A 27,607-nucleotide genomic window follows, 5' to 3' on the forward strand; every position below is an offset into this window, starting at 1 on the left:
TCCGCCTGCCGATGCAGGGGATACGGGTTCGTGCCCCGGTCTGGGAGGATCCCATGTGCCGCGGAGCGGCTGGGCCCGTGAGCCATGGCCGCTGGGCCTGCGCGTCCGGAGCCTGTGCTCCGCAACGGGAGAGGCCACAACGGTGAGAGGCCCGCATACCGCAAAAAAAAAAAAAAAATAAAATACTAACTAAAAGAAAAATATTAAGCCTTCAAAGGAAAGACTATTCTTCTTCAAAGAAAGAAATAAGTTCTCCATAGCTGAATTACTGAAGGACACTGAAGGAAAATGAGACAAAAGGAAAAAATCTTGGGTTAAAAAGGCTAAAGTTTCCATCTTGATTTTTTCTGAAGACTCTTGGGCTACCCCAGTCTCCTGGAAATATTAGAATATACTAGTTCAGAAGACTCAAGAGGTCTTCGAAAGGCTATGAGTGAGCTAAGAGGGAAGAAAATAAGCTCTGTAATCAGATCCTAGTGCTGACACACAGCTGGTGATCTTGGCTCTGTTCCCTAACCTTTCAAAACATGTTTCCTCACCTAGAAAAAGGGGATGATGTCCTCCATCTCCTAGGGCTGCTGAGAGGATCCATGAGCTCAGGTATATCCATCACTTAGCTCACTGCCTTGCCTGGACCATAGAAGCTGCTAAGTGGAACCCTTAAATCCTTGACTCCCTCAAGTTGCACTCAAAATCTCAACCATGACCATCTTTTGTTTCTATCCTCACTTTCTTCCTTTTTTCCAGTCTCTTCCTACAAATATGATCACATCTATTTTATTCTTAATTCTCCGATACCTCAAGCTTCCTCTTCAATTCTGACCCAACTTCTTAAAGAGTTATTATGGACTAAATGCTTGTGTCTCCCCCTAAATTCTTACATTGAAGCCCTAACCCCCAGTGATGGTATTTGGAAATGGGGCCTTTGGGAGGTAATTAGGGTTAGATGAGGTCATAAGGGTGGGGCCTGAATCTGATAGGGCTGGTGTCCTTATAAGAGGAGGAAGAGACACCAGAACTTTCTCTCTCTCTGCCTTGTGAGGACAGTGAAAATGCAGACATCTGTAAGGAACAGAGCCCTCACTAGAAGCTGATCATGTTGGCTCCTTGATCTTGGACTTCTAGCCTCCAGAACTACGAAAAAATTAATTTCTGTTGTTTAAGCCACCCAGTATATGGTATTTTGGTATGGCTGCCCCAGCAGACTAATGCAGGAGCTGTAAAAATACCCTACTTCTACATTTCTATCATTCTGTCACTCCTTAACTCTGGCAGTCTGGCTTTCACTCTAACCCCCTTAGAATTGCTCTCTCAGAGTCAGCAATGAACTTTTGAGAATATAAAATAGCCTCATTTTAATTCCTACTCTTCTGGTTCTTCCCTCTACATTTAACTCTATCAACTTTTTCCTCCTCTCCCTCTTCCTCCGTCACCTCTTCCTCCTCCTAAAAATAATAACTTTATTTAGGTAAAATGGACATTCAATAAACAACACATACTTAAAGTGTACAGTTAGATAAGTTTGGGCATATGTCTACAACTGTGAAACCATTACTGCAATCAAAATAATGACCAGAGCCATCCCTCCCACCCAGCCCCCTTCCTCAAGCAACCACTGCTCTGCTTTCTGCAACTATAGATTAGAATGCATTTCCTAGAATTTTATATAAATGGAATCATGCAGTATATATTCTTTTTTTGGTCTGGCTTCATCCATATTGTTGTATATGTCAATAATTCATTTCTTTGTATTGCTGAGTAATACTCCATTGTACAGATATATCACAATTTGTTTGTCCATTCACCTGGTGATGGACAGGGTTTTGGTTTTTTTCCAGTTCTTGGCTATTTTAAATAAAGCTGCTATAAACATTTACGTATGTCTTTGTATGGACGTGTGCTTTCATTTCTCTTAATACCTAGGAGTAAAATGGCTGAATCATATGGTAAATATATGTTTAACTTTCTAAGAAACTGCCAAACTGTTTTCCAAGGTAACTGACAATTGTGCATTCCCATCAGCAGTGTATGAGAGTTCCAGATCCTCCACATCCTGCCAAGACTCAGAACAGTTAGTTTAAATTTTAACCATTCTAATGGGTATGCAGTTGTTGCTCACTGGGGTTTTAATTGCATTTCTCTAATAACTAATGCTGTTGAACATTGTCTTGTGTGCTTATTTGTCATCTGTACATCTTCCTTGGTGACTCATTTCTTCTTGAAACACTCTCCATCTTTGGCTTTGATAACAGTAACAATTTTATTCTCTGTCTCTTTCCTTCCTTCCTCCTTTCCCTTCCTCTTGTTCCCTCTCGATGTCTCCATCATTTATTCCTCCTTACTATATCATTAGACCTCTCCTGTCCACATTTGTAGAAGAGTACATAAATACACACACATATATATTACTATATATATTCACATATGCATATGTATATAAATAACCCTAATGCCTTCCTACCCCTCCTTGTGCTGTGAGTCTTTCCAGGCTATTACTCTAATGCCTTCCCACCCTGCTCTGTCCGCCTATGCAGTGACTTTTACCATTTGCTTCCTGGATGAATCTCAGGGAGTGACTTATAAGCCTCTCAACCTGGAAACCCCCACTTATATCTGTCTTACATATGGGTATTCTTCATAAGATTAAATTAACTGAATAAAAGATTTCATATGTCAACTACGCATGAAAACCTCAGGTGGGGCCAAGCTGGGCTTCCCATTTTTTCCTAGTACTCATCTGCCCTTTCATACTATGCTTGAGTATCTGAAGGGTCATCTCTACCAGTCAAAAAACTCATCCTTCAGGTTTTCCCAAATGCTCCCCCTGACTCTGTGTTGCCCTTCCTGGCTCCCCAGATGTGACCTCTCTTTTATTTAAATTCCTTCTATAGCTTGTTGAACCTCCATTATTCCTTGTATTTGAACCACTTATGAGCCTCTCCCCCTTTTATACACCAGACATAAGTTCCTCAGGAGTATGAATTGTACCTCAGTATTATCTGATGAGCCTAACTTAAAGTAGGTACTGATTTAAGATTTGGGGGGTTGAATTCTTAAAAATCAATATAACTCACTCTATCCCTATTTTCTACTTCAGTATTTGATTTCTATGGGCATTAGTATTTGGCAGTAGTAGTGGGGGTTGAGTATTCTGGCCATACTCATAAACTTATACTCTTTTATTAATGTAAAGAGTAAAAATAGAGAAATAGAGGCAAAAAAATTGTGCTAAGTGGTAAATGTGGTGAGCTATATAGAATTCATAAAGCTTAAAGAATGTTTAAGAACCATCTGGAAAGTTGACTTCCTAAAGTCATATTTAATTTTTTAAAAAATTTATTTATTTTTGGCTGCACTGTGTCTTCATTGCTATGCTTGGTTTTTTTCTAGTTGCAGCGAGTGGGAGCTACTCTTCATTGCAGTGCACGGGCTTCTCATTGTGGTGGCTTCTCTTGTTGTGGATCACGGGCTCTAGGCACAAGGGCTTCAGTAGTTGTGGTGCATGGGCTTAGTTGCTTCGTGGCATGTGGGATCTTCCTGGACCAGGGCTTAAACCCGTGTCTCCTGCACTGGCATGTGGATTCTTAACTACTGTGCCACCAGGGGAGCCCCTGTCATATTTAATTTTACACTTAAGTTACATTCACAAGTATATACACACAAGAGAAAACTATATAGCTGTTTATAAAAATGGGGGGGATATCTCTATGAACTGATTTGGAGTGATTTCCAGGATATACTGTTAAGTGAAAAAAAAATGCTGAAGAGTATTATATACAGATAAAATCCGAAACCCCTTCATGATAAAATCATCAAAAAGCTAGGAACAGAAGGGAATGTCCTCAACCTGGTAAAAATTATCTAAGAAAAACTCATAGCTAACATCATACTTAATGGTTTAAGATTGAAAGCTTTCCTCCTAAGATCAGGAATAAGACAATAATATCCACTCTCACCATTTCGATTCAACTTTGTACTAGAGGGTCTAGCTAGGGCAATTAGGCAAGAAAAAGTGATAAAATGTATCCAGAATGAAAAGAGAGTGGTAAATTCATTTCTATTTGCAGATGACATAATCTTTTATATAGAAGATCTTAAGGAATACATACATATACACACAAGTAAACTATTTACAAGTTTAGAAAGGTTGCAAGACAAAAGATCAACTGTATTTCTATATACTAGTAATGAACACTGAAAATGAAATTAAGAAAACAATTACACTTACAATAATATAAAAAGAATAAAATATTTTGGATTTAATTTAATAAAAGAAATACAGAACTTGTACACTGAAAACTATAAAATATTGTTGAAAGAAATTAAAGAAGACATAAATAAATGAAAAGACTTCCCATGTTCATCGATTAGAAGACTTAATATTGTTAAGATGGCAATAGTACTCACACTGATCTACAGATTCAATGCAATCCCTGTCAAAATCCCAAATGGCTTTTTTTTGTTGTTGCAGAAATTGACAAGCTGATCCTAAAATTCATATGAAAATGCTACAGACCCAAAATAGATGAAGCAATATTGAAAAAGAAGAACAAAGTTGGAAGACTCATACTTCTTAATTTCAAAACTTATCATAACTATACAATAATCAAAACACAGTGGTACTGGCATAAAAACAAACATACAGATCAATGGAATAGAATTAAGGGTCCATAAGTGATATATATAGGACATTCCATCTGAAAACAACAGAATACACTTTCTTCTCAAGTGCTCATGGAACATTCTCCAGGACAGATCATATCTTGGGTCACAAATCAAGTCTTGGTAAATTTAAGAAAACTGAAATCATATCAAGTATCTTTTCCGACCACAACACTATGAGACTAGATATCAATTACAGGAAAAAAACTGTAAAACATACAAACACATGGAGGCTAAACAATATGCTACTATATAACCAAGAGGTTACTGAAGAAATCAAAGAGGAAATACAAAAATACCTAGAAACAAATGACAATGAAAACATGATGACCCAAAACCTATGGGATGCATCAAAAGCAGTTTTAAGGGGGAAGTTTATAGCAATACAGTCCTACCTCAAGAAACAAGAAAAATCTCAAATAAACAACCTAAACTTACACTGAAAGCAATTAGAGAAAGAAGAACAAAACAACCCTAAAGTTAGCAGAAGGAAAGAAATCATAAAGATCAGATCAGTAATAGATGAAAAAGAAATGAAGGAAACAATAGCAAAGATGAAAAAAACTAAAAACTGGTTCTTTGAGAAGATAAACAAAATTGATAAACCAGTAGCCAGACTCATCAAGAAAACAAGGGAGAAGACTCAAATCAATAGAATTAGAAATGAAAAAGGAGAAGTAACAACTGACAGTGCAGAAATACAAAGGATCATGAGAGATTACTACAAGCACCTATATGCCAATAAAATGGACAACCTGGAAGAAATGGACAAATTCTTATAAAAGCACAACCTTCCAAGACTGAACCAGGAAGAAATAGAAAATAGAAACAGACCAATCACAAGCACTGAAACTGAAACTGTGATTAAAAATCTTCCAACAAACAAAAGCCCAGGACCAGATGGCTTCACAGGCAAATTCTATCAAACATTTACAGAATAGCTAACACCTATCCTTCTCAAACTCTTCCAAAACATAGCAGAGGGAGGAACACTCCAAAACTCATTCTACGAGGCCACCATCACCCTGATACCAAAACCAGACAAAGATGTCACAAAGAAAGAAAACTACAGGCCAATATCCCTGATGCACATAGATGCAAAAATCCTCAACAAAATACTAGCAAACAGAATCCAACAGCACATTAAATGGATGATACACCATGATCAAGTGGGGTTTATCCCAGGAATGCAAGGATTCTTGAATATAGGCAAATCAATCAATGTGATACACCATATTAACAAATAGAAGGATAAAATCCACATGATCATCTCAATAGATGCAGAGAAAGCTTTTGTCAAAATTCAACACCCATTTATGATAAAAACCCTCCAGAAAGTAGGCACAGAGGGAACTTACCTCAACATAATAAAGGCCATATATGACAAACCCACAGCAAACATCGTCCTCAATGGTGAAAAACTGAAAGCATTTCCACTAAGATCAGGAACAAGACAAGGTTGCCCACTCTCACCACTATTATTCAACACTGTTTTGGAAGACCTAGCCCCAGCAATCAGAGAAGAAAAAGAAACAAAAGGAATCCAAATTGGAAAAGAAGTAAAGCTGCCACTGTTTGCAGATGACATGATACTATACATAGAGAATCCTAAAAACGCTTCCAGAAAAGTACTAGAGCTAATCAATGAATTTGGTAAAGTAGCAGGATACAAAATTAATGCACAGAAATCTCTTGCATTCCTATACACTAATGATGAAAAATCTCAAAGAGAAATTAAGGAAACACTCCCATTTAGCATTGCAACAAAAAGAATAAAATACCTAGGAATAAACCTACCTAAGGAGACAAAAGACCTGCAGGCAGAACACTGTATGAGACACTGATGAAAGAAATTAAAGATGATACAAACAGATGGAGAGATATACCATCTTCCTGGATTGGAAGAATCAACATTGTGAAAATGACTATATTACCCAAAGCAATCTACAGATTCAATGCAGTCCCTATGAAACTACCAATGGCATTTTTCATAGAACTAGAACAAAAAATTTCACAATTTGTATGGAAACACAAAAGACCCCGAATAGCCAAAGCAATCTTGAGAAAGAAAAACAGAGCTGAGGAATCAGGCTCCTTGACTTCAAACTATACTACAAAGCTACAGTAATCAAGACAGTATGGGACTGGCACAAAAACAGAAATATAGATCAATGGAACAGGATAGAAAGCCCAGAGATAAACCCACGCACATATGGTCACCTTATTTTTGATAAAGGAGGCAAGAATATACAATGGAGAAAAGACAGCCTCTTCAATAAGTGGTGCTGGGAAAACTGGACAGCTACATGTAAAAGAATGAAATTAGAACACTCCCTAACACCATACATAAAAATAAACTCAAAATGGATTAAAGACCTAAATGTAAGGCCAGACACTCTAAAACTCTTAGAGAAGAACATAGGCAGAACACTCTATGACATACATCACAGCAAGATCCTTTTTGACCCACCTCCTAGAGTAATGGAAATAAAAACAAAAATAAACAAATGGGACCTAATGAAACTTAAAAGCTTTTGCACAGCAAAGGACACCATAAACAAGACCAAAAGACAACCCTCAGAATGGGAGAAAATATTTGCAAATGAAGCAGCTGACAAAGGATTAATCTCCAAAATTTACAAGCACCTCATGCAGCTCAATATCAAAAAAACAAACAACCCAGTCAAAAAATGGGCAGAAGACCTAAATAGACATTTCTCCAAAGAAGATATACAGATTGCCAACACACACATGAAAGGATGCTCAATATCACTAACCATTAGAGAAATGCAAATCAAAACTACAATGAGGTATCACCTCACACCAGTCAGAATGGCCATCATCAAAAAATCTACAAACAATAAATGCTGGAGAGGGTGTGGAGAAAAGGGAACACTCTTGCACTGTTGGTGGGAATGTAAATTGATACAGCCACTATGGAGAACAGTATGGAGGTTCCTTAAAAAACAAAAAATAGAACTACCATATGACCCAGCAATCCCACTACTGGGCATATACCCTGAGAAAACCATAATTCAAAAAGAGTCATGTACCACAATGTTCATTGCAGCTCTATTTACAATAGCCAGGACATGGAAGCAACCTAAGTGTCCATCGACAGATGAACGGATAAAGAAGATGTGGCACATATATACGATGGAATATTACTCAGCCATAAAAAGAAACAAAATTGAGTTATTTGTAGTGAGGTGGATGGATCTAGAGTCTCTCATACAGAGTGAAGTAAATCAGAAAGAGAAAAACAAATACCATATGCTAACAAATATATATGGAATCTAAAAAAAAAAAAAGGTTCTGAAGAACCTAGGGGCAGGAGAGGAATAAAGACGCAGATGTAGAGAATGGACTTGAGGACACAGGGAGGGGGAAGGGTAAGCTGGGACGAAGTGAGAGAGTGGCATGGACTTATATATACTACCAAATTTAAAATAGATAGTAGTGGGAAGCAACCATATAGCACAGGGAGATCAGATCGGTGCTTTGTGACCACCTAGAGGGGTGGGATAGGGAGGGTGAGAGGGAGACGCGAGAGGGAGGAGATATGGGGATATACATATATATATGTATAGCTGATCCTCTTTGTTATAAAGCAGAAACTAACACACCACTGTAAAGCAATTATACTCCAATAAAGATGTTTAAAAAAAAAAGCAGCCCTCCTAGCTACTACATGTTTCCAAGGATTTTGCAGCACATCAAAGAGAATGTTATTAATGAAAACATTTTGGAAGAAATAAAACTAGAGATATTGTTGCATCTCACTTCTCTATGTCAAACTTTTAACCATTTATTCCCAGAAGAGAAATTTGAAACATTAAGACAAAATTGTTGGGTAAAAGATCCATTCGCTTTTCGAAACCCAGAATCAATAATTGAGTTCAACTTGGTGCCTGAAGAAGAAAATGAATTATTGTAGCTTAGTTCTTCATATACATTGAAGAATGATTATGAAATATTAAGTTTATCGCATTTTGGATTAAGATAAAGGAAGACTTTCCTTTGGTAAGTCGAAAGAGTATCCTGCTCTTATTACCATTCACAACAACTAGTTTGTGTGAACTAGGGTTTTCAGTCTTAACCCAGAAAAAACAAAGGAAAGGAATGGATTAAATGGTGCAGCAGATATGTGAGTAGCATTATCCTCCTGTGTTCCAGACTGGAATGAACTTATGAACAGGCAAGCACACCTACCACGTTAAAGAAATCTTTTTTTAATTTTTTAATTGGAGTATAGTTGCTTTACACTGTTGTGTAAATAAATCTTACCTGGTTTTTATTTTTTCATTTCTTATTTTGTGATTTTTTATGTGTTGTATTTAAATGTTAATCTAGCACAGTATGTGATAACTTTATGTTTTAATTTTTGTTATATTTTAATACTAATAAAATCATCATGTAATTTTAAAAAAAGAAAGTAAAAGGGAAAAATTTGCCATCTACAACTTCAAAGTAATATTATCAATATGCTTAATCTAATTAGTGCATAACTATGTGATTCTCTACCTCTTTATTACTTTTTTATCTTTGGAGTAAAAATTCTTTAAAAAAAAAAAAAAAAGAATTAAGGGTCCAGAAATACACTCTTACATTTATGGTCAACTGATTTTTGTCAAGGGTGTCAGGACAATTCAATGGGGAAAAATGAGTCTTTTCAACAAATGATACTGCGACAGCTGGATAAGGACACTCAAAAGAATGAAGTTGGACCCCTATCTCACACTACATATAAGAATAAACCATAAATGAATCATTGACCTGAATGTAAGAGCTAAAACTACAAAATTTTTAGAAGAAAACATAGGAGTAAATCTTCCTGACTTTGGATTAAGCAATGGTTTCTTTTTTTTTTTTTAATTTTTTTTTAAAGGGCTTCAAATGCTTGGCTTTTTATTTATTTACTTATTTATTTTTGGCTGTGTTGGGTCGTCATTTCTGTGCAAGGGCTTTCTCTAGTTGTGGCAAGTGGGGGCCACTCTTCATCGCGGTGCGCGGGCCTCTCACTATCGCGGCCTCTCTTGCTGTGGAGCACAGGCTTCAGACGCACAGGCTCAGTAGTTGTGGCTCACGGGCCTAGTTGCTCCATGGCATGTGGGATCTTCCCAGACCAGGGCTCGAACCCGTGTCCCCTGCATTAGCAGGCAGATTCTCAACCACTGCGCCACCAGGGAAGCCCTAAGCAATGGTTTCTTAAATGTAACACCAAAAGAGTAAGTGACAAAAGAAGAATAGGTAAATTGGGCCCAGTCCCGAAAGCGATGGCGATTGCAGTTGTGGGTCTTACTTCTCCTCCCTTGCCCTAGAGAATCTTCACTTTTTCTCCCTTTCTGCCATTCCAGCAAGGTGCAAACCCTCTGAGAAAAATGTCTCTGCACCTCTAGCTCTTGTGGAGATTGGTGTCTTCAGTGGAGTCTCCTATTGCAGGGGACCTTCAAGATGGCTGGCGAGTAAGACATAGAGATCACCTTCCTCCCCACAGATACATCAAAAATACATCTACATGTGGAACAACTCCTACAGAACACCTACTGAACACTGGCAGAAGACCTCAGACTTCCCAAAAGACAAGAAAATCCCCACGTACCTGGCTGTGTGGCTGACAGGATCAGGCCTGACACCAGGCCTGGTGTCAGGCCTGAGCCTCCGAGGTAGGAGAGCCAAGTTCAGGACATTGGACCACCAGAGACCTCCTGGCCCCACGTAATATCAATTGGCAAGAGCTCTCCCAGAGTTCTCCATCTCAATGCTAAGACCCAGCTCCACCCAACGGCCAGCAAGCTCCAGTGCTGGACACCCCATGCCAAACAACTACTAGCAAGACAGGAACACAACCCCACCTATTAGCAGAGAGGCTGCCTAAAATCATGCTAAGTTCACAGACACCCCCAAAACACACCGCTGGACGCAGCCCTGCCCACCAGAAAGACAAGATCCGGCCCTGCCCACCAGAACTCAGGCACCAGTCCCCTCCACCAGGAAGCCTACACAACCCACTGAACCAACCTCACCCACTGGGGGCAAACACCAAAAACAATGGGAACTACAAACTTGCAAACAAAGTAAGTTAAACAAAATAAGACAAAGAAATATGCAGCAGATGAAGGAGCAAGGTAAAAACCCACCAGACCAAACAAATGAAGAGGAAATAGGCAATCTACCTGCAAAATAATTCAGAGTAATGACAGTAAAGATGATTCAAAATCTTGGAAATAGAATGGAGAAAATACAAGAAGAATAGGTAAATTGGACTCATCAAAATGAAAAACTTTGGTTTCAAAGAACACCATCAAGAAAGTAAGAAGATGATCCTCAGAATGGAAGAAAATATTTGCAAATCATATACTTGATAAAGAACTTGTATTCAGAATATGTAAAGCACTCTTACAACTCAATAATAAAAAAAATCCAACTTTATAAAAGGGCAAAGGATTTGAATTGACATTTCTTTAACAAAGATATACAAATAGCCAGTAAGCACATGAAAAGATGCTCAATGTCATAAGTAATTAGAAAAATACAAATCACAGCCGCAGTGAGATATCATTTTACCCTCACTAGGATGGCTAAAATAAAAAAGAGAGATAATAAAAAGTGTTAGCAAAACTCAAAACATACATATGTCCCTACAAAAACTTGTACATAAATGTTCATGGCAGCATTATTCGTAATAGTTAAAAAGTAAAAACAACGCAATGTCTGTCAACTGATGAATGGATAAATAAAACGTGGTATATACATATAATAAAATACTATTCAACAGTAAAAAACAAAACAAAACAGAAACGAAGTACTGGTACATGCTACGACATGGATGAAGCTGGAAGACACTACGCTAAGTGAAAAAATTCAGACATAAAAGGCCATATATTGTATGATTCCATTTATATGAAATGTCCAGAATAGGCAAATCCATAGAGACAGAAAGTGGATTACTGGTTGCTAGGAGCTGAGGAAAGTGGGGAATGGGGATTGACTGCTAATGGGTACAGGGTTTCTTTTGAGAATGAGGAAAATGTTCTGGAATTAGATAGTGGTGATGATTGCATGGTCTTGTGAATTATACGTTAAAGGGGTGAATTTTATGTTATGTGAATTATATCAATAACAACTAAAAAATTTGGAAAAGAAAGAGAATATATTTTATGTTACCTTTTGTGAAAAAAAGAAGGGCAAATGTATCTGGTTACTTTTGCAAAAAGAAATACAGGAACGATAAAACAGAAAACAATGGAATCTTTTATCCACAAAGGGTAGGGGTGGAGGAACAGGATATTTTCTGCTGGTTGATTCTAGCTAGTCAATATTATAGAGTCACATACAATGGAAAAATTATCAGCAAACCACTGAAAATTAAGAGACTCAGTAAGAATTTGATCAAATGTCAGTTTGTATTAGGAAAGAAGGAAGGGAGGGGAAGAGGGAAGGAAAGAACGTAAAAAGATAGGGAAAAAATGGTCAAAAAAGGGAGAAGGACAAAGAGGGAAAAGGGGAGGATGGGAAGAAGGAAAGGAGGGAGGAGTGGAGGAAGGAGGAGGGAGGGAAAGGGGGAGGGAGGAAAGAATGGGGCAGCCTGACAGTAGCTGGCGGTAGCGGTAGCACGCCTCAGGCTTCTCTATCTTACAGGCTGACCTTGACATCAGCATGACGGGCCCCTCAGGGAGTGTGATAGAAGGACGCCTGCTGGACAGCCACCATTAAAGCATTTTTCTGAGTAGCTTGGCATGCAAGGGTCACTTGCATATTTTCCACTCCCAGATGGAACAAGAGCTAAAGGAAGAAATGTGAAAGTAATTAGGAATTTCTCTCATAACAGAAAGGTGAAGTTGAGGGTGGGGATCACCACTTACTCAACATGTAAATGTATGGATCAAACTGCTGAATATGTTGAGATCCTTGCCCCTCAGCCACAAGCCTGAATTTGGTCTGTCCATAAGAAGTGTTTCATCCCATGAAGGCAGGTTCCAGGCCTAATTGCTCTGTATCTGGACAGCATCAGGTTTCCCCAGTTATCAGAAAAGGATGAGTAGGCTCTGATTAACTAGCAAACATATGCTCAAAGGCAGGCTTTTGTAAAACTGCCAAGATTAGATTAGTGTTTAAAACATACACACACAAATACAAACCTGCACATACACATATAGAAGCAAAGAAGTCCATCTGAGTGCCAGCGAAATGCAAATCAAAACTGCAGTGAGGTACCACCTCATACCAGTAAGAATGGGCATCATCAGAAAATCTACAGACAACAAATGCTGAAGAGGGTGTGGAGAAAAGGGAACCCTCTTGCACCATTGGTGGAAACGTAAATTGATACAGCCACTATGGAGAACAGTATGGAGGTTCCTTAAAGAACTAAAAATAGAATTACCATATGACCCAGCAATCCCACTACTGGGCATATACCCTGAGAAAACCATAATTCAAAAAGACACATGAACCCCAATATTCATTGCAGCACTATTTACAATAGCCAGGTCATGGAAGCAATCTAAATGCCCATTGACAGATGAATGGATAAAGATGTGGTACATATATACAATGGAATATTACTCAGCCATAAAAAGGAACGAAATTGGGTCATTTGTAGAGACATGGATGGATCTAGAGACTGTCATACAGAGTGAAGTAAGTCAGACAGAGAAAAACAAATATCGTATATTAACACATATATGTGGAACCTAGAAAAATGGTACAGATGAACCGGTTTGCAGGGCAGAAATAGAGACACAGATGTAGAAAACAAATGTATGGACACCAAGGGGGAAAAGTGGCAGGGGTGGTGGTGGTGGTGGGATGAATTGGGAGATTGGGATTGACATATATAAACTAATATGTATAAAACAGATAACTAGTAAGAACCTGCTGTATAAAAAATAAATAAAATAACATTCAAACAAAAAGAAAAGAAAGGAAAAGAAAAACATTGACATCATGGCACTTAGATTGTAAGGGAGAGAATTTAGAATGCGATTGCATTTGCATGGCCAGCAGTGATAGAAATTATTTTTTACTGGCCACTCATTCTACTGTTACCATATTTTTACTTTGACCCTCTCAAGGCTCACCTATCTACGCGGTCACTGTCCTCCAGCAGAGAGATCATAAAGACAGGAGGTGGATGGACCACCTTGTCTTCGTGTGATGCAAATTCAAATTGAACAGGCCTCAGATACAAATGGAACTCTTCGGGCTTCCCTGGTGGCGCAGTGGTTGAGAGTCCGCCTGCCGATGCAGGGGACACGAGTTCGTGCCCCGGTCCGGGAGAATCCCACATGCCACGGAGTGGCTGGGCCCGTGAGCCATGGCCGCTGAGCCTGCGCATCCAGAGCCTGTGCTCCGCAACGGGAGAGACCACAACAGTGAGAGGCCCGCGTACCGCAAAAAAAAAAAACAAATGGAACTCTTCAAAACCCATCTCACACGCCAAGTCCTCATAAGACTAAAAGGGGGGGAAAAAAGCCAAGAACATTTGCTATTATTTTCCCCTAAAAGGAAAGTAAGTGGTAAGAAAACCAAACCATCTGAATAAGCACAAAAGCAAAAGTCAAAACAAAAGTAAGCCAAGTCCGGTGTGAAGTGAATGAGTCACAAAGGTTTTGAGTCTGCTCTAAGCTCTGACAGTTAAAGATAGTAGTTAAGGTGGGAGGAGATACGCTTGGGCACTTCCTCAACTCTCATTTCCTACAAGCTGGCTTCTGTCTTCAGGGTCCTCCTGAGGTCACCAATACTGCCCTCAATAGGAGGTTCACCATTTTTTCTCAGAGCTCCTCATGCCTGGCCTGTCTCCTCCTTGAGGAACATTTTTGCTCTTCTGGATCCAGGATCTCCATGCTTCTGCCTCTTGACCACTCTCTCTCAGTCTTCACTGGCTTCTCCTCTTTTTTTTTGTTGAAATAGCCCTCCTCTACCACCCATGCCATGTCACTGACCTTGTTGGAGACACTGCAGGGTCCCGTGCAGGTCACCCGGATGGCTCGGAAGGGCAGTGGAGCCAGTCTCATGTGCACAGCCCCTGCTAGACGTTCCCCTGGGCTGTTGATGACACGGTTGTGGCTCTGGCGGACTACAAAGAGCTGCACCCACCCCATGCCAGGGCACTGGCTAAGCAGCCAAGCACCGCTGCCCCCGTCCCGCCACCGCTGCTGCCGCTACGTTCCAGCTTCTCCTCTTTATTTTCAACACCTGTTTCCTGGTGTTCTAAACCCAATCCTCTTCTCACCTTCTCCATGCCCTCCTTAGGGAGTCTGTCATCCAACTCCAGGCCCTAACCATCACCCCCTTGTGTAAGAACCTGTGACCCCCATCTCTGTCCTGCTTCAACTCTGAGCTCTACTCTCACGTGTCCATGGCTTGCAGCCAGGATCCATTCAGATGTCGCTCTGGTATTTCAGGCTTCTGTGTCTAGAATGCCTTCCCTTCCTCTGTTACCCCCATTCTAACACACTTCTTCATCTTGAGAATTTGGTACATTAAGGCTGAGTTCAAATGGCACCTGTATTAGTTTGCTAGGCTGCTGTAAAACAGTACCATAAACTGGGGGGCTTAAACAACAGAAATTTGTCTCAGTTCTGGAGGACAGAAGTCCAAGATCAAAATGTTGCAGGGTTGGTTCCTTCTGAGGGTTTTGAGTGAAGGAGCTGTTCTAGGCCTTTCTCGGTTAACAGATGGGCATCTTGTCCTTGTGGTTTCACACAGTATTCCTTCTGGGTATGTCTGTGTCCAAACGACCTCTTCTTATAAGGACACCAGTTATATTAGATAAGAGCCTACTCTGATAACTTCATTTTAACTTGACTACCTCTGTAAAGACCCTATCTCCAAATAAGGTCACATTCTGGGGTACTAGGGGTTAGAGCTTGAACATATGAATTTTGGAGTTACACAGTCATCCCTAGGCCCTTTTCTATGGAACTTTCTCTGATTCACTTAGAAAGAGTGAAATACACTATTTCCTGTGCTCCCATAGTATTTTGTTCATATGACTAGAATATCATACTAAACTTTATTAGGGGGAACTTTTACATTGTGAACTCCCTGAGAACAAGGATCAGAAATTATGAGGAGGTAGTATCATAGCAGTTAGTAATATCTGGGCTCGTGGTTTGAATTCTGCTTCTACTACTTTCTAGTTATTTGATCTTAAGCAAATTACTTAATTTTTCTGAGCCTCTACCTTCCTGCTGGTAACATGTTTGTAAGCTATCATATCATAATATATCATAAGGACATCATAAAGCTATCATATCAAAAGAATATTCTGAGGAGTACATGAACTAATACATGTAAAGTCCCCGGTACAGACCCTGGCCACACTAGGTCCTAGACAGTGGTTGATGGTTGACGATTGGACTCTTTGCGTCTTCAGGGCCTCTCATGGGGACGGAACACAACAGAACTCATACACGCTTGCAACAAATCTTCAAGTTCCATATTTTTCCAGTTTGGGGAACATGTTCACTTCAATGTCTTACCATCATCTCACGCTCATACCTAAAACCTAACTCACTAAGTGTTCTCTCCCCCTGCCTGCTGAACCTTCCATACCTCGGCCAGACCTGGATGCTGTCACTGACTCATTCTTTCCTTTCTTTAGGCCCGCCATTGCTTCTGCTCTGCTAGTCAACTTCATTATATTTGAGAGCAAATACAATCAGTATTCACTGAGTGCCCAGTGAGGGTCAGGCTTCATACCCTTGATAGGATACTAGGGAGCTTACACTAGCAGGAAAACCAACAAACCAATATTAAACATCCAATTAAAAGGCAATGGTTGGGCTTCCCTGGTGGCGCAGTGGTTGAGTCCGCCCGCCGATGCAGGGGACATGGGTTCGTGCCCCGGTCTGGGAAGATCCCACATGCCGCAGAGCGGCTGGGCCCGTGAGCCATGGCCGCTGAGCCTGTGCGTCCGAAGCCTGTGCTCCGCAACAGGAGAGGCCACAGCAGTGAGAGGCCCGCGTAACGCAAAAAAAAAAAAAAAAAAAAAAAAAAGGCAATGGCTGAATGAAGAGAAAGCCCGGGTGCTCAGAGGAGAACCCAGCCTAGCTGAGTGGTCAGAGAGGCATGTGGGGAGGCCTGAGTGAGAGGATAAACAATGGAGGGAGGGAGAAAGGGAGGTCATCATTTCAGCCATTTAGAAAGCTCACTCTGGCTACTCTGGGGGCAGAGATGGGGCAAGGCTTGCAGGTAGAGGGACCCGTATTCTGTTATCCTCCATCTGGATCCTCAGTCCCCCTACTGACCGTGCTAAGTGTACACTCTCCAGACTCATCTCTATCAGCCTATGCCGGAGGGTCAAGAGTTCCACAAGTTTGGAAAATGTCTGTAGGAGCAGCATATGAGAATCTTGGCCTTGGTTCTGTCCTTCGTCTGCTGCAGACTTGAATGCAAGCAGGCCTATTTCCCCCACGAGGAAGGGATCGCCCATCACTTTAGCTGAAAATAGCTGAAAGAAAACAGAATACTTTTTAAAACACACACACACACACACACACACACACACCCACCCAAAGAAATTTGACATATTAAGAAAAATACATCAGCAGCACAGACTTTGGATCCAGAGTTCCTGGGCTCAAGTCCTAGCTCTGACACTTATAAGCTGTGAAATTTGGGGCAATTTATTCAATTTAGCTGTCTCTCAGTTTCCTCATCTGCAAAGTGGGGATAAGGATAATAACAGCACCTAATAGGAACTGATAGATCAAAACTGTATCATAGGGTTGTTGAGAGGGTTAAGTGAGTTAATATATGCAAAAGTGCTGGGTACAGAGTATTTGCTATTACCATTATCATAAAAGTTTTAAGCCAAAATAAAGAGAGAAATGACAAAGATGACCTAAATAGAAATAGAAGCATCTGATATATTTCAAGTATTTTAGTGGCCAATAATAATAATATTAATAATTTCTTATAAACTCTAATTGAAGTTTTAAAATTTTCAAGTATTTTCACGTATATTAACTCATTTTTATTTTCACAAGATACCCATGATTTAGGCATCACAGATACTATTATTTCCATTTTACCAGTGAGGGGTCTGAAGCAACACTGAAATTTTCTAAGGTCATACAACAGTACCAAGAATAAACTTAGGTTTCCTAGTTCCAAGCTATAGTTTTACAGTATACCAAAATGCCTCTGCAGTGCTCCTCCATTCAGAGTCAGCCCTGGGTGATTGGTGAAGTAACCACATTGTTCTTTAATGTCCTTCTGCCTTGCTCACCTCCTCTGCCCTGACATTTTTGCTACCCTCTAATATACCACTCCCAGCAAGGACCCAGTTTGGAGACCCGCTAGTCTGCCTTTCCTGATTTGGCTTCCCAAGGGTAGATCCACTTATCTACCAAAGTCCTTGCCTACTCAGAGACGCAATTTCTAGACAATTGAAGTCTTCCAAAGTGATAAAGAGATTTATTCAACTAATTTCCTGCTTGTCTTCTGAGGGCAATACCTGCCCCATTTTCTGTCCCAATACAAAAGATTAATCTGAATATTTATCATTTCTAGGTCCCAATTTGAACACATTTCAAAAATAATAACAATTAAAATTGTGTGGGGAATTCCCTGGTGGTCCAGTGGTTAGGACTTGGCACTTTCACTGCCAAGGGCCTGGGTTCAATCCGTAGTCGGGGAACTAAGATCCCGCAAGCCACGCAGTGCGGCCAAAAATATGAAATAAAATAAAATAAAGTGTGGGATCAATGAGAGACTGGATAGGTACCCCACATATTCACTACAATTTATAAGAGAACTAAAAATACATTTGAAAAAAAATTTGGTACCATAATACAATGTGAAAATAATCCTCAATAAATGGTAGTAGGATACATGGCTGGTAATTTGGGGAAAAATTCTATTTTGAGCCATACCTTATACCACACACACACTCATATACACACACATACATGCACACACACTCCAGGTGGAACACTCAAAGGAGTTAAATATTTTTGAAATAAGATAAAACCTTAAGAAGTTAGAATAAAATAAGATAAAATATGAAACATCTGGAGGAATTTTTGCTTTCTGGATTTAGGAGGATAGAAGAAATTGCAAAAGAAAAGACAAATAGATTTGACTACATGAAAATAAGTTTCTGTTAAAAAATAAAAAAACAAATTGGGGAAAATATTTGCAGAAAATATGATGGAAAAAAGGGTTAAAGTTTTTTTGTTTTTTTTTTTTTAAAGAAGAGCTCATGTAAGTGGATAGGAATGACATTAGGATTCCAAGAGATAAATAAACTAAGGGAAAGAACAGAAAATTCATAAAAAATACAACTAATAACAAGACATTTGGAAGAATATTTAATCTCAACAAATAGCAAGGAAAGAAAATCAGCAGTGTAATGCCACCTTTATATGTAATATGTATATATTAGCACAGACATTACATGCTTATACCTAACATTGTAGGGTATAGCCGAACTGGTACTCTTATACACTATCAGTGGCATGACTCTTCTGGAAAGTGATCTGCCAGCATATATCAAAAGACTTAAACTTTGCTTCAGCAAATCCACTTCTGGAATCTATCCAAAGGAATTGATTCAAAATACGTAAAAATCTGTGAGCATGGAGATGTACCTTATAGCATTTTTAATAATAATGAAAAATTGGAAACTACTTGAATGCCCATTGATGGTTGGATAAGTTATGATCCACCACTTAAGGGAATTATGTGGTCGTAAAGGTGAGTGAGTATAAAGACTATTAGTAATATGGAAGAATATATAATATGATGTTAACTGAGAAAAACAGGAGATAGTGTATGAAGGATACGATTAGAAAGAACTATGTAAAACATGTATATGAAGAATACTTGAGGGGCTTCCCTGGTGGCGCAGTGGTTGAGAATCTGCCTGCTAATGCAGGGGACACGGGTTCGAGCCCTGGTCTGGGAGATTCCCACATGCCACGGAGCAACTAGGCCCGTGAGCCACAACTACTGAGCCTGCGCGTCTGGAGCTTGTGCTCTGAAACAAGAGAGGCCGCGATAGTGAGAGGCCCGCGCACCCGCGATGAAGAGTGACCCCCGCTTGCCACAACTAGAGAAAGCCCTCGCACAGAAACGAAGACCCACCACAGCAAAAGATAAAGAAATTAATTAATAAAAAAAAAAACTCCTACCCCCAACATCTAAAAAAAAAAAAAAAAAAAAAGAATACTTGAATTCAGAAAAATAATGATTACAAATGCATTTGAGTGGTTATATTTAGAGTAATTTTCTGTTTTCCTCTTTTGCTACAATTCTAAATTTTACTTTCGATCAACTCAAAATTAATTTACAAGAAAATAAAACTTTAGTTTGGGCAGGAGGAGATAGGAGGCTGAGGCAGACCTGTGGAACAAATATTTTTGGCAGCTGGGGTCCTTGAAAGTTCCTTCATCTTAACAGCAAGTACCCACCCAGAGTAAGGTCAAATTAGAAACCCAGGCTCAACTGTGATAGCCTTAATAGAAAAAGAAAAGAATTAAAATCCAATTACAAACACCATGTAAATCACTGGGCCACAGTTTGAATCACAGAGCATTAGAGCTGGAAGGGGCTTTGGTGATCACTGAGCTCACTTCTACCTTCCTCCCCTCAAATACACAAACATAATGTTAAAAAATAGGAAAGTAAGGCTCAGAGTCACACAGCAAGTTAATGGCAGGACTGAACTTGAGTCCAAGTCACTGACTCCTCACTCAGTGCTGTCTCTCCTCTACCAGATCTCAGCTCAGGGCAAAAGAGTACATTTTAGGAAGAATCTTAGAAAAAAAATTTTTAATTAAAAAATATTTTAAAAATACAAATAATAAACCAGAAAATATTTTCCCCATACCTAGTACATCTCCCTTTAAATTATAACTGTAGCAGCATCCTGATAAACTAGAAATTTTGACCAAAAATGAAAAAAAATGTTGTCAAGCCCTAGGACTATGATCTGTCCCTGGCCAAATAGAGGGGAATAGAGCCAAACATAAAAACAAAGCTAAGTAGTAACATCTGGGAGGAAACATTCTCTTTGCCAAGGACCCACCTACCCCTTTCAGAGAACCTACGTCTTTCTGGAGCTGTGCGCTGTATCAGGACTTGGGCTTGGCTGGAGTGAGCCACACATCCAGGGCCAGCCGTAGCATGCGTCTCTCTAGCAAGGTGAGGGCACTGGCTGATGTGGGCCTCCAGGTGTGGCAGGCCTCCCTGAGGAGGTGCTCAAGGGCTCTGGGGATGCGCAAAGGCAGGCCCAGGGAAGGGTGGAACTCCAGCAGGTAAACGTTTGTCAAAGCTGGGCTTAATGAAGAGAAACAATTAATGACGATTTTACACAGTGAAGAACTTAATGTTTCTACAGGTATTTGGATTTTATATTTTTCGAGACCAATAAAACACTCATATAATCCAGGGCATTATAAAAAATTGGAAGCTCAATGGGGTCTCAGAGGCTGTCCAGGGAGCCCATCAAGTTACACAACATGCTTTTTGCTTTAATGTGAACCTTTTTAAAATTGGAAGACATAGTTTACTCTAAAAGCCAAAAAGAATAAGATTCATTGTAAGTCAAGTCATTATGCTGTACACCTTAAATGTATACAGTGCTGTATATCAATTATATCTCAATAAAATTGAAAAAAAGGATTCTAAAATTGTATATGGCAAACCTGTCAACATTTCAGTAATCAATATTTAGCCAAATATTTGAAAACAAAATAACTTAATATAAGTATCTAAATATTAAACAAATACTTTCCATGACTATTTCTATTTTTCACCCGATTCTTTATCCATTTTTTTCCCCCAAAATGATAATGGATGAAGACGATTTTTAAGTTCTGTACACAACTGCTGGAATCATTCATGTTTGCCATAAAAATGTTATATTTTATGAATGAATGAGGCCAGAAATAATAAAACACTTTTCTGTGGGTTATTGCTTTGGAAATAAAGGATATAGCACTAGTCAAGTCAAGGGCCTTTCTATATCTAAATACTTCTTAAACCCATGCAAATGGGATTCTTCTTAGTCCTAGATCTTAGAAAATACAATCCTAAGTCTGGAAAAGAATCTCATCCAGTAAATATCATTTGCTTTTGAGACACTCTGACAGGATTTAGTATCCATATAGTCCTAGCATGTTCTGTCAAAAACCACTTCCTGAACAGTAGAAGTGGTCTCAAACTTACTATAGTTAAAAAATCAGTCCTGTGACGGGTCTTTGGAGAAAATGCAATCTTGTGCCTGGAGCTCCCAGGGTTTTTTCTCAAGAGAAAGAAAGAAAAGGTTAGAACCTCACCTATGAAATCCCATGGCACCCTACCCATGGGATGCCTGTCCATGAAATGATGGACCAAGATGACATCACAGCCCATTGTGGCAATCTCTTACTGCAAGTCTGCCTGTACTGCTAGACTATACACTTCACAGGAGCATAGGGCCATGCCTGTATTGTTCATTCTGTGTCCTCAGCTCCTAGCACACTGCCTGGTACATGTAGATGCTCAAAAATATTTGTTGAATGTTGAAAGGAGCTGGACAATTTCTCCACCCATTTGGAGCAACAGAGAGGTTGTGATCTTGGGTTACACAGACCAACTTGGAGCCTGTCATCAGCTGCTTGGTTCCTCTGTATCCTTGAAGCCTGGAAAGGAATGGTGAAGGGGAATCATACCACATATCAAGGGGGTGACTTCATGTACTCTCTCTGAGTGATCTCAGGAAATTTAATCTGCTCCTTAAAGGGGTGGAGGTGGTATCACAAGATGAGCCTGCAGAAACCTTTTTGTTGACACTTGCTGGAATAAGGAAATTCCTTTTTGAGAAATTTAAAGCACATCCATGTTTCATATATGTTGGCTTGTGTGGCACCTCTGATAAATCCTATGACAGCATTTCAAGAGCAACCGGGGTTTTTTAGGACTCCTCAAGGGAATGAAGATTCTGCACCCAGTGGCATAAGTTTAAATTCTAGCCTCCTATTCTTTATTTACAAAGTAAATAGATATTGAGTATGCAAAGGAATCCCCCTTCTGTGACTTTTATATTTATTTCTCTCAGCTCCAAATACTTGAGAGGTGCTTTGTAGAACAGTATTAGGCTTAACATCATATCCTTAAATTATCCAGAAATTAAATGTAAAATGTCTAAAGACAACACCAACTTCCCAGCTATTGTTGATGGAAATGAGTTATTTGAAAATTATGTTAAGGAGAAGTCCAAATGTATTGCTAGCATCTGGATGGCCTTCACGCCAAAGCCTCTGGACATACTCCCACTGACACTCTATCTAGAAATATCACATAAAAGTTAAAATTAGAAAAGTCAAACTTTCCCATGGATGTGAGTTATGAGCCTTGGCATGATAAGAATAGAACATCAGCCCTTTGCATCTCTTCATTATTTGACTAATTTTCACCCAGACATGGGTTTTAAGGATTCACTCACACAGAGGCATGCTTGTCTTTAGTCTGAGCCGAGGGTCAGCCAGGGAAAACAAAGGCAACCAGCTTCAGGCGATATTAAGAGGCACAAGAAAACTTCTTTCTGTCAAATAATTGACTACAAGGAAAAAATTCTAAGCAGGCCTAAGGTAACTGTACTGCAACAATCGTTATCTCCTAGCTTTTCCCCAGAGGACACAGACTGTGATCATTTCCTGTAGTGTCCTAGAAATAATTGCAACCTTTTAAAAAATAAATATAATTTTACACTTTAATGTCTTACAAGGGGGTAGGTTTCATCCTTCTTTTGCTATAAACTCTATGACTGAATGAAAACAGGTTGTCAATTCTTTGGTATCATTAAATGCAATTAGGATTGGAAACCTCCCTTTAAGATTGTAGTCATGCCTGGAATTCAACAATGCAAATAAGCTTACAAATAAACATCGTGTACGTGCTGCCCTAGAAAACTCAGATTCTGGACTGGGACTGAAAGGAAAACACGATTTTCAGTCCTGGCCTGTATTTTTCATCCTCTTCTCACATGGAATCTTCTAAAACCCAAATATACTCACGTGAGGATGCCCCTCACCAGCTGCAGGTGAAGCCTCAGGCAGGTGCATTCCTCTCAGTAGGCCTTAATGAAGCAAGGGTAGCTGAGATCAAACCTTGGGCACCTGTGTATGACGTCAGTGATCACTTGTGCTAAGGCAAACCTCTCTGGGTCCAACGCATGCTGGTAGGCTTCAGAGTAATTGCCAAGAAGTTTCAAGTAAGGTTGATAGTCAGGGAACAGGGCCCAGCAGAGAGAGGTGAGCCTCCACCCATTCCATGCTTTGGAAAGACCCCCACCATCAACAGGAGAGGGATAGCTCTGAACCTCTGGGTACCGGACCAGGGTGGGTAGCTGCCACACCAGTGCGACACAGACCAAGCTAGGGAGGATGAGGGACAAAGCACTCGTTTCACCTCTGTCCCCTTTTCCTCTGCTCTCCACAAATAAAGGGGGGGGGGGTAATATAATGAATAATATAACATCTAATAATTATATGCTCCAATGAGACAGTGCATTCAATGTCACTTCATCAAATCCATTTATCTCCAACACCTTTTTCCACAGACCAACTCTCCCTCCCCCATTTTACTCTATCACCAAAGGTGAGCAGGTGGCCTCCACCCCTCTTCTACATCCTCAGTCCCATTTATGACCCTTTTGCTTTAACAGTTTGCCGACGTTTCACCTATGTAGAAATGGTGGGGGAGGGGGTTAGAGTGGCAAGCTGAGGATGAAAGTCCCCTCTAGCTATAAAGGCATTTATCCCAGATCAGACTTCACTAGGAAAGGCCTATGTACAGAACTCTCAAGAGCATCGAGGGAGCTTCTGTTTTAGTGGAGTTCACAAGTCTTTTCTAAAAACCGAAGAAAGCTTCCATGCACTAACTGTTGAAGAGCGTTCTTAGTGTGGGAATTCAGAAAGAAATGCTCTTTATTTTGTTTTTACATTTGTTTATGCACTTAAGGAATTTCTGTTCTGTGTGTAAATTCTATTTGTGTGTAATTAGTCATGGTGCTAATCAGAAAAAGCTCTTCAGAGATCACTCGGCTGGAATCCCAAACAGGGACCTAAGGGCCAATATGTAAGTAGTTCTGAACAATGTACTGTCTTAGGGTTGTTTTAAAACGTTCATAGGAGGGAGGGTGGGAGGGAGGGAGATGCAAGAGGGAAGATATATGGGAACATATGTATATGTATAACTGATTCACTTTGTTATAAAGCAGAAACTAACACAACATTGTAAAGCAATTATACTCCAATAAAGATGTTAACAAAAAACAAAAAAAACAAAAAAAACTTTCACAGGCCTTAGACTCACTTACTTTTGGAGACCCTGACCCATGTTATACCAAATACATTAAAACTTACATCCCAATCAATTTTTTTCTGTAAAAATGTTAAATGATATTTATAATTTTGCTTTTCAAATTATTTGGCTATGAGCAATACATTTCATTAATGATTGGCTATGATTTCTGGGTAGTATGTACTTGAGAATTCTTATAAAGTGAGAAAATCTGATCCATAAATTGTTTCCAAATGTAATGAGATGTCTACAAGTGCTCAGTTAACGTTTTAACATTTTATGGACATGTCATTTAAGCATTTATTGATAACTATTTTGTATTTTCTTTTTGCATTTCCGAGTAATGCATGTTTTTTTTCCTCTCAGATCTCACATATTTTCAATGGTCCCTGAAAAGCTCTTAGATCCTAAACACCACGTCTATATTACCTGATGGATAAATCAACTCTAACTGAAAGCTTCTGAACTTTTACTCCCAATGGTCTCACAACAGAACAGATCCCTTTCCTCTGCCGATCTAATCCAACATCCCCCCAAGAGTTTCAGCTCAACATGTCCCTCCCCAGTCTTCTCTGACCCACTCCTCTAATGGAGGTTTCACGCTTCTGAAAGGCCTCAGCTCTCAGGGTAGCTGTATCACCAAAGACATAGGTGTGCCCAGTGTGTGCATTTAATTGAGAGCAAGGAGTGGATTGTTGAGCCTGCAATTTCTACCCACCTGACAGCCTAGCACACGCTGAGATGCATTAGAGAAAGAGCATTTTTTGTTTCCTTGGGTGTTCGTCTTCCTGGTAGTTTGAGGCCAGGAAGCCAGCCCACTTCTTAACAAACTACGGAATTTCCTAGAAGGAGATAAAGAGGCCCTTTCATTGTGTGGAGCCCATAGCTAAGAATGCAAGACCAGAAAGAATTGAGAGGGTGTAAGCACTACTTGAATATAGGTGGCAACAGCGCAGCGGGGAGTAAAGGAACCAAGTGGCAGGAAAAGCCAGGAGTGTCTCCATCTTGCAATACCAACTCCTGAGGCTCCCAAGGAGGTAAACACTTGAGAATCAATAGCAGACTAGGAATCAAATACTGCTTTAGTAATAGAAGTCCAGTGTCTGAGGGCTTCAATGCTAAGGCTCAAGCAGGGAGAGCCTGGGGCACTTCATTTAGCATCCAGTTTTGGAGGATGCCCTTTGGGAAACATTGGTCCAAGGGGGTCAACCTCAGTATAAAAAGGATAACACCAGAAGTGGCTAAAAGCTTAGGACACAGAATGTGCTCCACAGGTTAAAAACTCACACAGCTCAGAGTGTGAAATGAAGGTGCAGCTCCCTTGCCTTTAAGTGAACCCCAGGGAAAATGAAGCAAGCAGGGTGATCTAAATGACCTTATCCCATCCACAGGGCTCTACTCTAGAATAGCATTCAGTTATTAAATAGCAGAAGACAAAGCAGAAACGAAGGAGTGATGGGGTAAGAAGGGTGCCACTCAATAGCCTAGGGGAAGATTAGAAAAGAAACAATAACTTCCCTAAATCATTCTGGACGAATTTAAACCTTTTTGGCTGGGCCAGGGCAATCCCAGGAGCTGGTTTATAGTATTTGTATTGCCTTGACCTGTTTTTGTACAATAAGCCCTATTGTTTGGTTATTTGGCAGGGGAAGTTTGTGGTAAGGGTTCTTGCTGGTGATTCCAATCTGGTGATACCAGGTTGCAGAGGCTGGTGCTAAATTGCCACTATCACTTTGTTGTTAGTAGGATTACCAGATTTAACAAATAAAAATACAGGTCATCTAGTTAAATTTGAATTGCTGATAAACAACCAATATTTTTTCAGTATGTCCCCAATATTGTCATATTTTACCTGGCAACCCTAGCTGTTGAGAAGGAAAATGTGGCTCTTTTAAAATTGACAAGCCTTTTTCAAGCTTTGCCCTCCACCTTGAAAAGCTCTCAGATGGCCCTTTGCATAATTTTATTATGAATTCTTTCTCAGCAGGGGTAGGACTGTGATCTTTCTGCCTCACAGTTGCTATTTATTATCTGTTTGTTAACTGGCCCATTTCCATTTAAACTCTGGGCTGGTATTTGTCTAAGAAGTCTTCCTAGCCTGTCAAATGTCACCTGTGTATGTCAAGGGCCAACTCTCAGGCAAAGTAATATGTGGTGCACACTGACGGTAGGCATCAAATATTGGTGAAAATAGAAAAGTGAATAATCTCAAACCGTACTGTGTTTATATTTTTTACCTCAGCATTTTTTTATTTCTTGGACTTAAAAAACTTTTAAAAACAGTATTTTAGGTCAAATGAAAGTGCAAAACAGAAAATCAGTGTCAGACTCATCTTGTCACAGAATTTTTGGCCTTTTTTTAGTGCTCTAAACACTAATTCAAATTACCCTGGAAATGTGTCCTCTGGTGGCTGTGGAGAGAATTAGCAGTTGGTATAAATGTCAGGAACTGGCACAGTTGATGCCCAGCTTCTGAGTCTCTTAATCCACCTAAATTCACACCAGCTCTATTTTTATGAGCCTTTCACATAATATGGCTACTTTAAGGATTTAAGACAAGCCAATGTGTTTGAACAATTCTTGACTTTAGTGTTTCCAATATATTTAACAATAAAAAACAGCTGAGGACACTTGGCAGTAGAAT

The 27,607-nt window shown here is 39.7% G+C and overlaps 1 protein-coding gene across 1 annotated transcript in view; it reads right to left on the reverse strand.

Moving 5' to 3' along the window:
* Positions 1-27,607, reverse strand: part of LOC309811186 (uncharacterized protein) — a gene marked incomplete at its 3' end in the record, with an annotated part of 148,586 nt that overhangs the window by 77,697 nt on the left and 43,282 nt on the right. The window contains 11 exon segments of the mRNA XM_082633781.1: positions 12,337-12,447; positions 13,754-13,875; positions 14,101-14,119; positions 14,610-14,712; positions 16,830-17,122; positions 20,709-20,750; positions 20,754-20,955; positions 22,867-22,946; positions 23,538-23,589; positions 23,676-23,728; positions 23,732-24,138. Coding sequence (XP_082489907.1) covers positions 12,337-12,447; positions 13,754-13,875; positions 14,101-14,119; positions 14,610-14,712; positions 16,830-17,122; positions 20,709-20,750; positions 20,754-20,955; positions 22,867-22,946; positions 23,538-23,589; positions 23,676-23,728; positions 23,732-24,138 — 1,484 coding nt within the window.

The sequence above is a fragment of the Mesoplodon mirus genome (genome assembly GCF_964341445.2).
Source record: "Mesoplodon mirus genome assembly, chromosome: 10".
Classification (NCBI taxonomy): Eukaryota; Metazoa; Chordata; class Mammalia; order Artiodactyla; family Ziphiidae; genus Mesoplodon; species Mesoplodon mirus.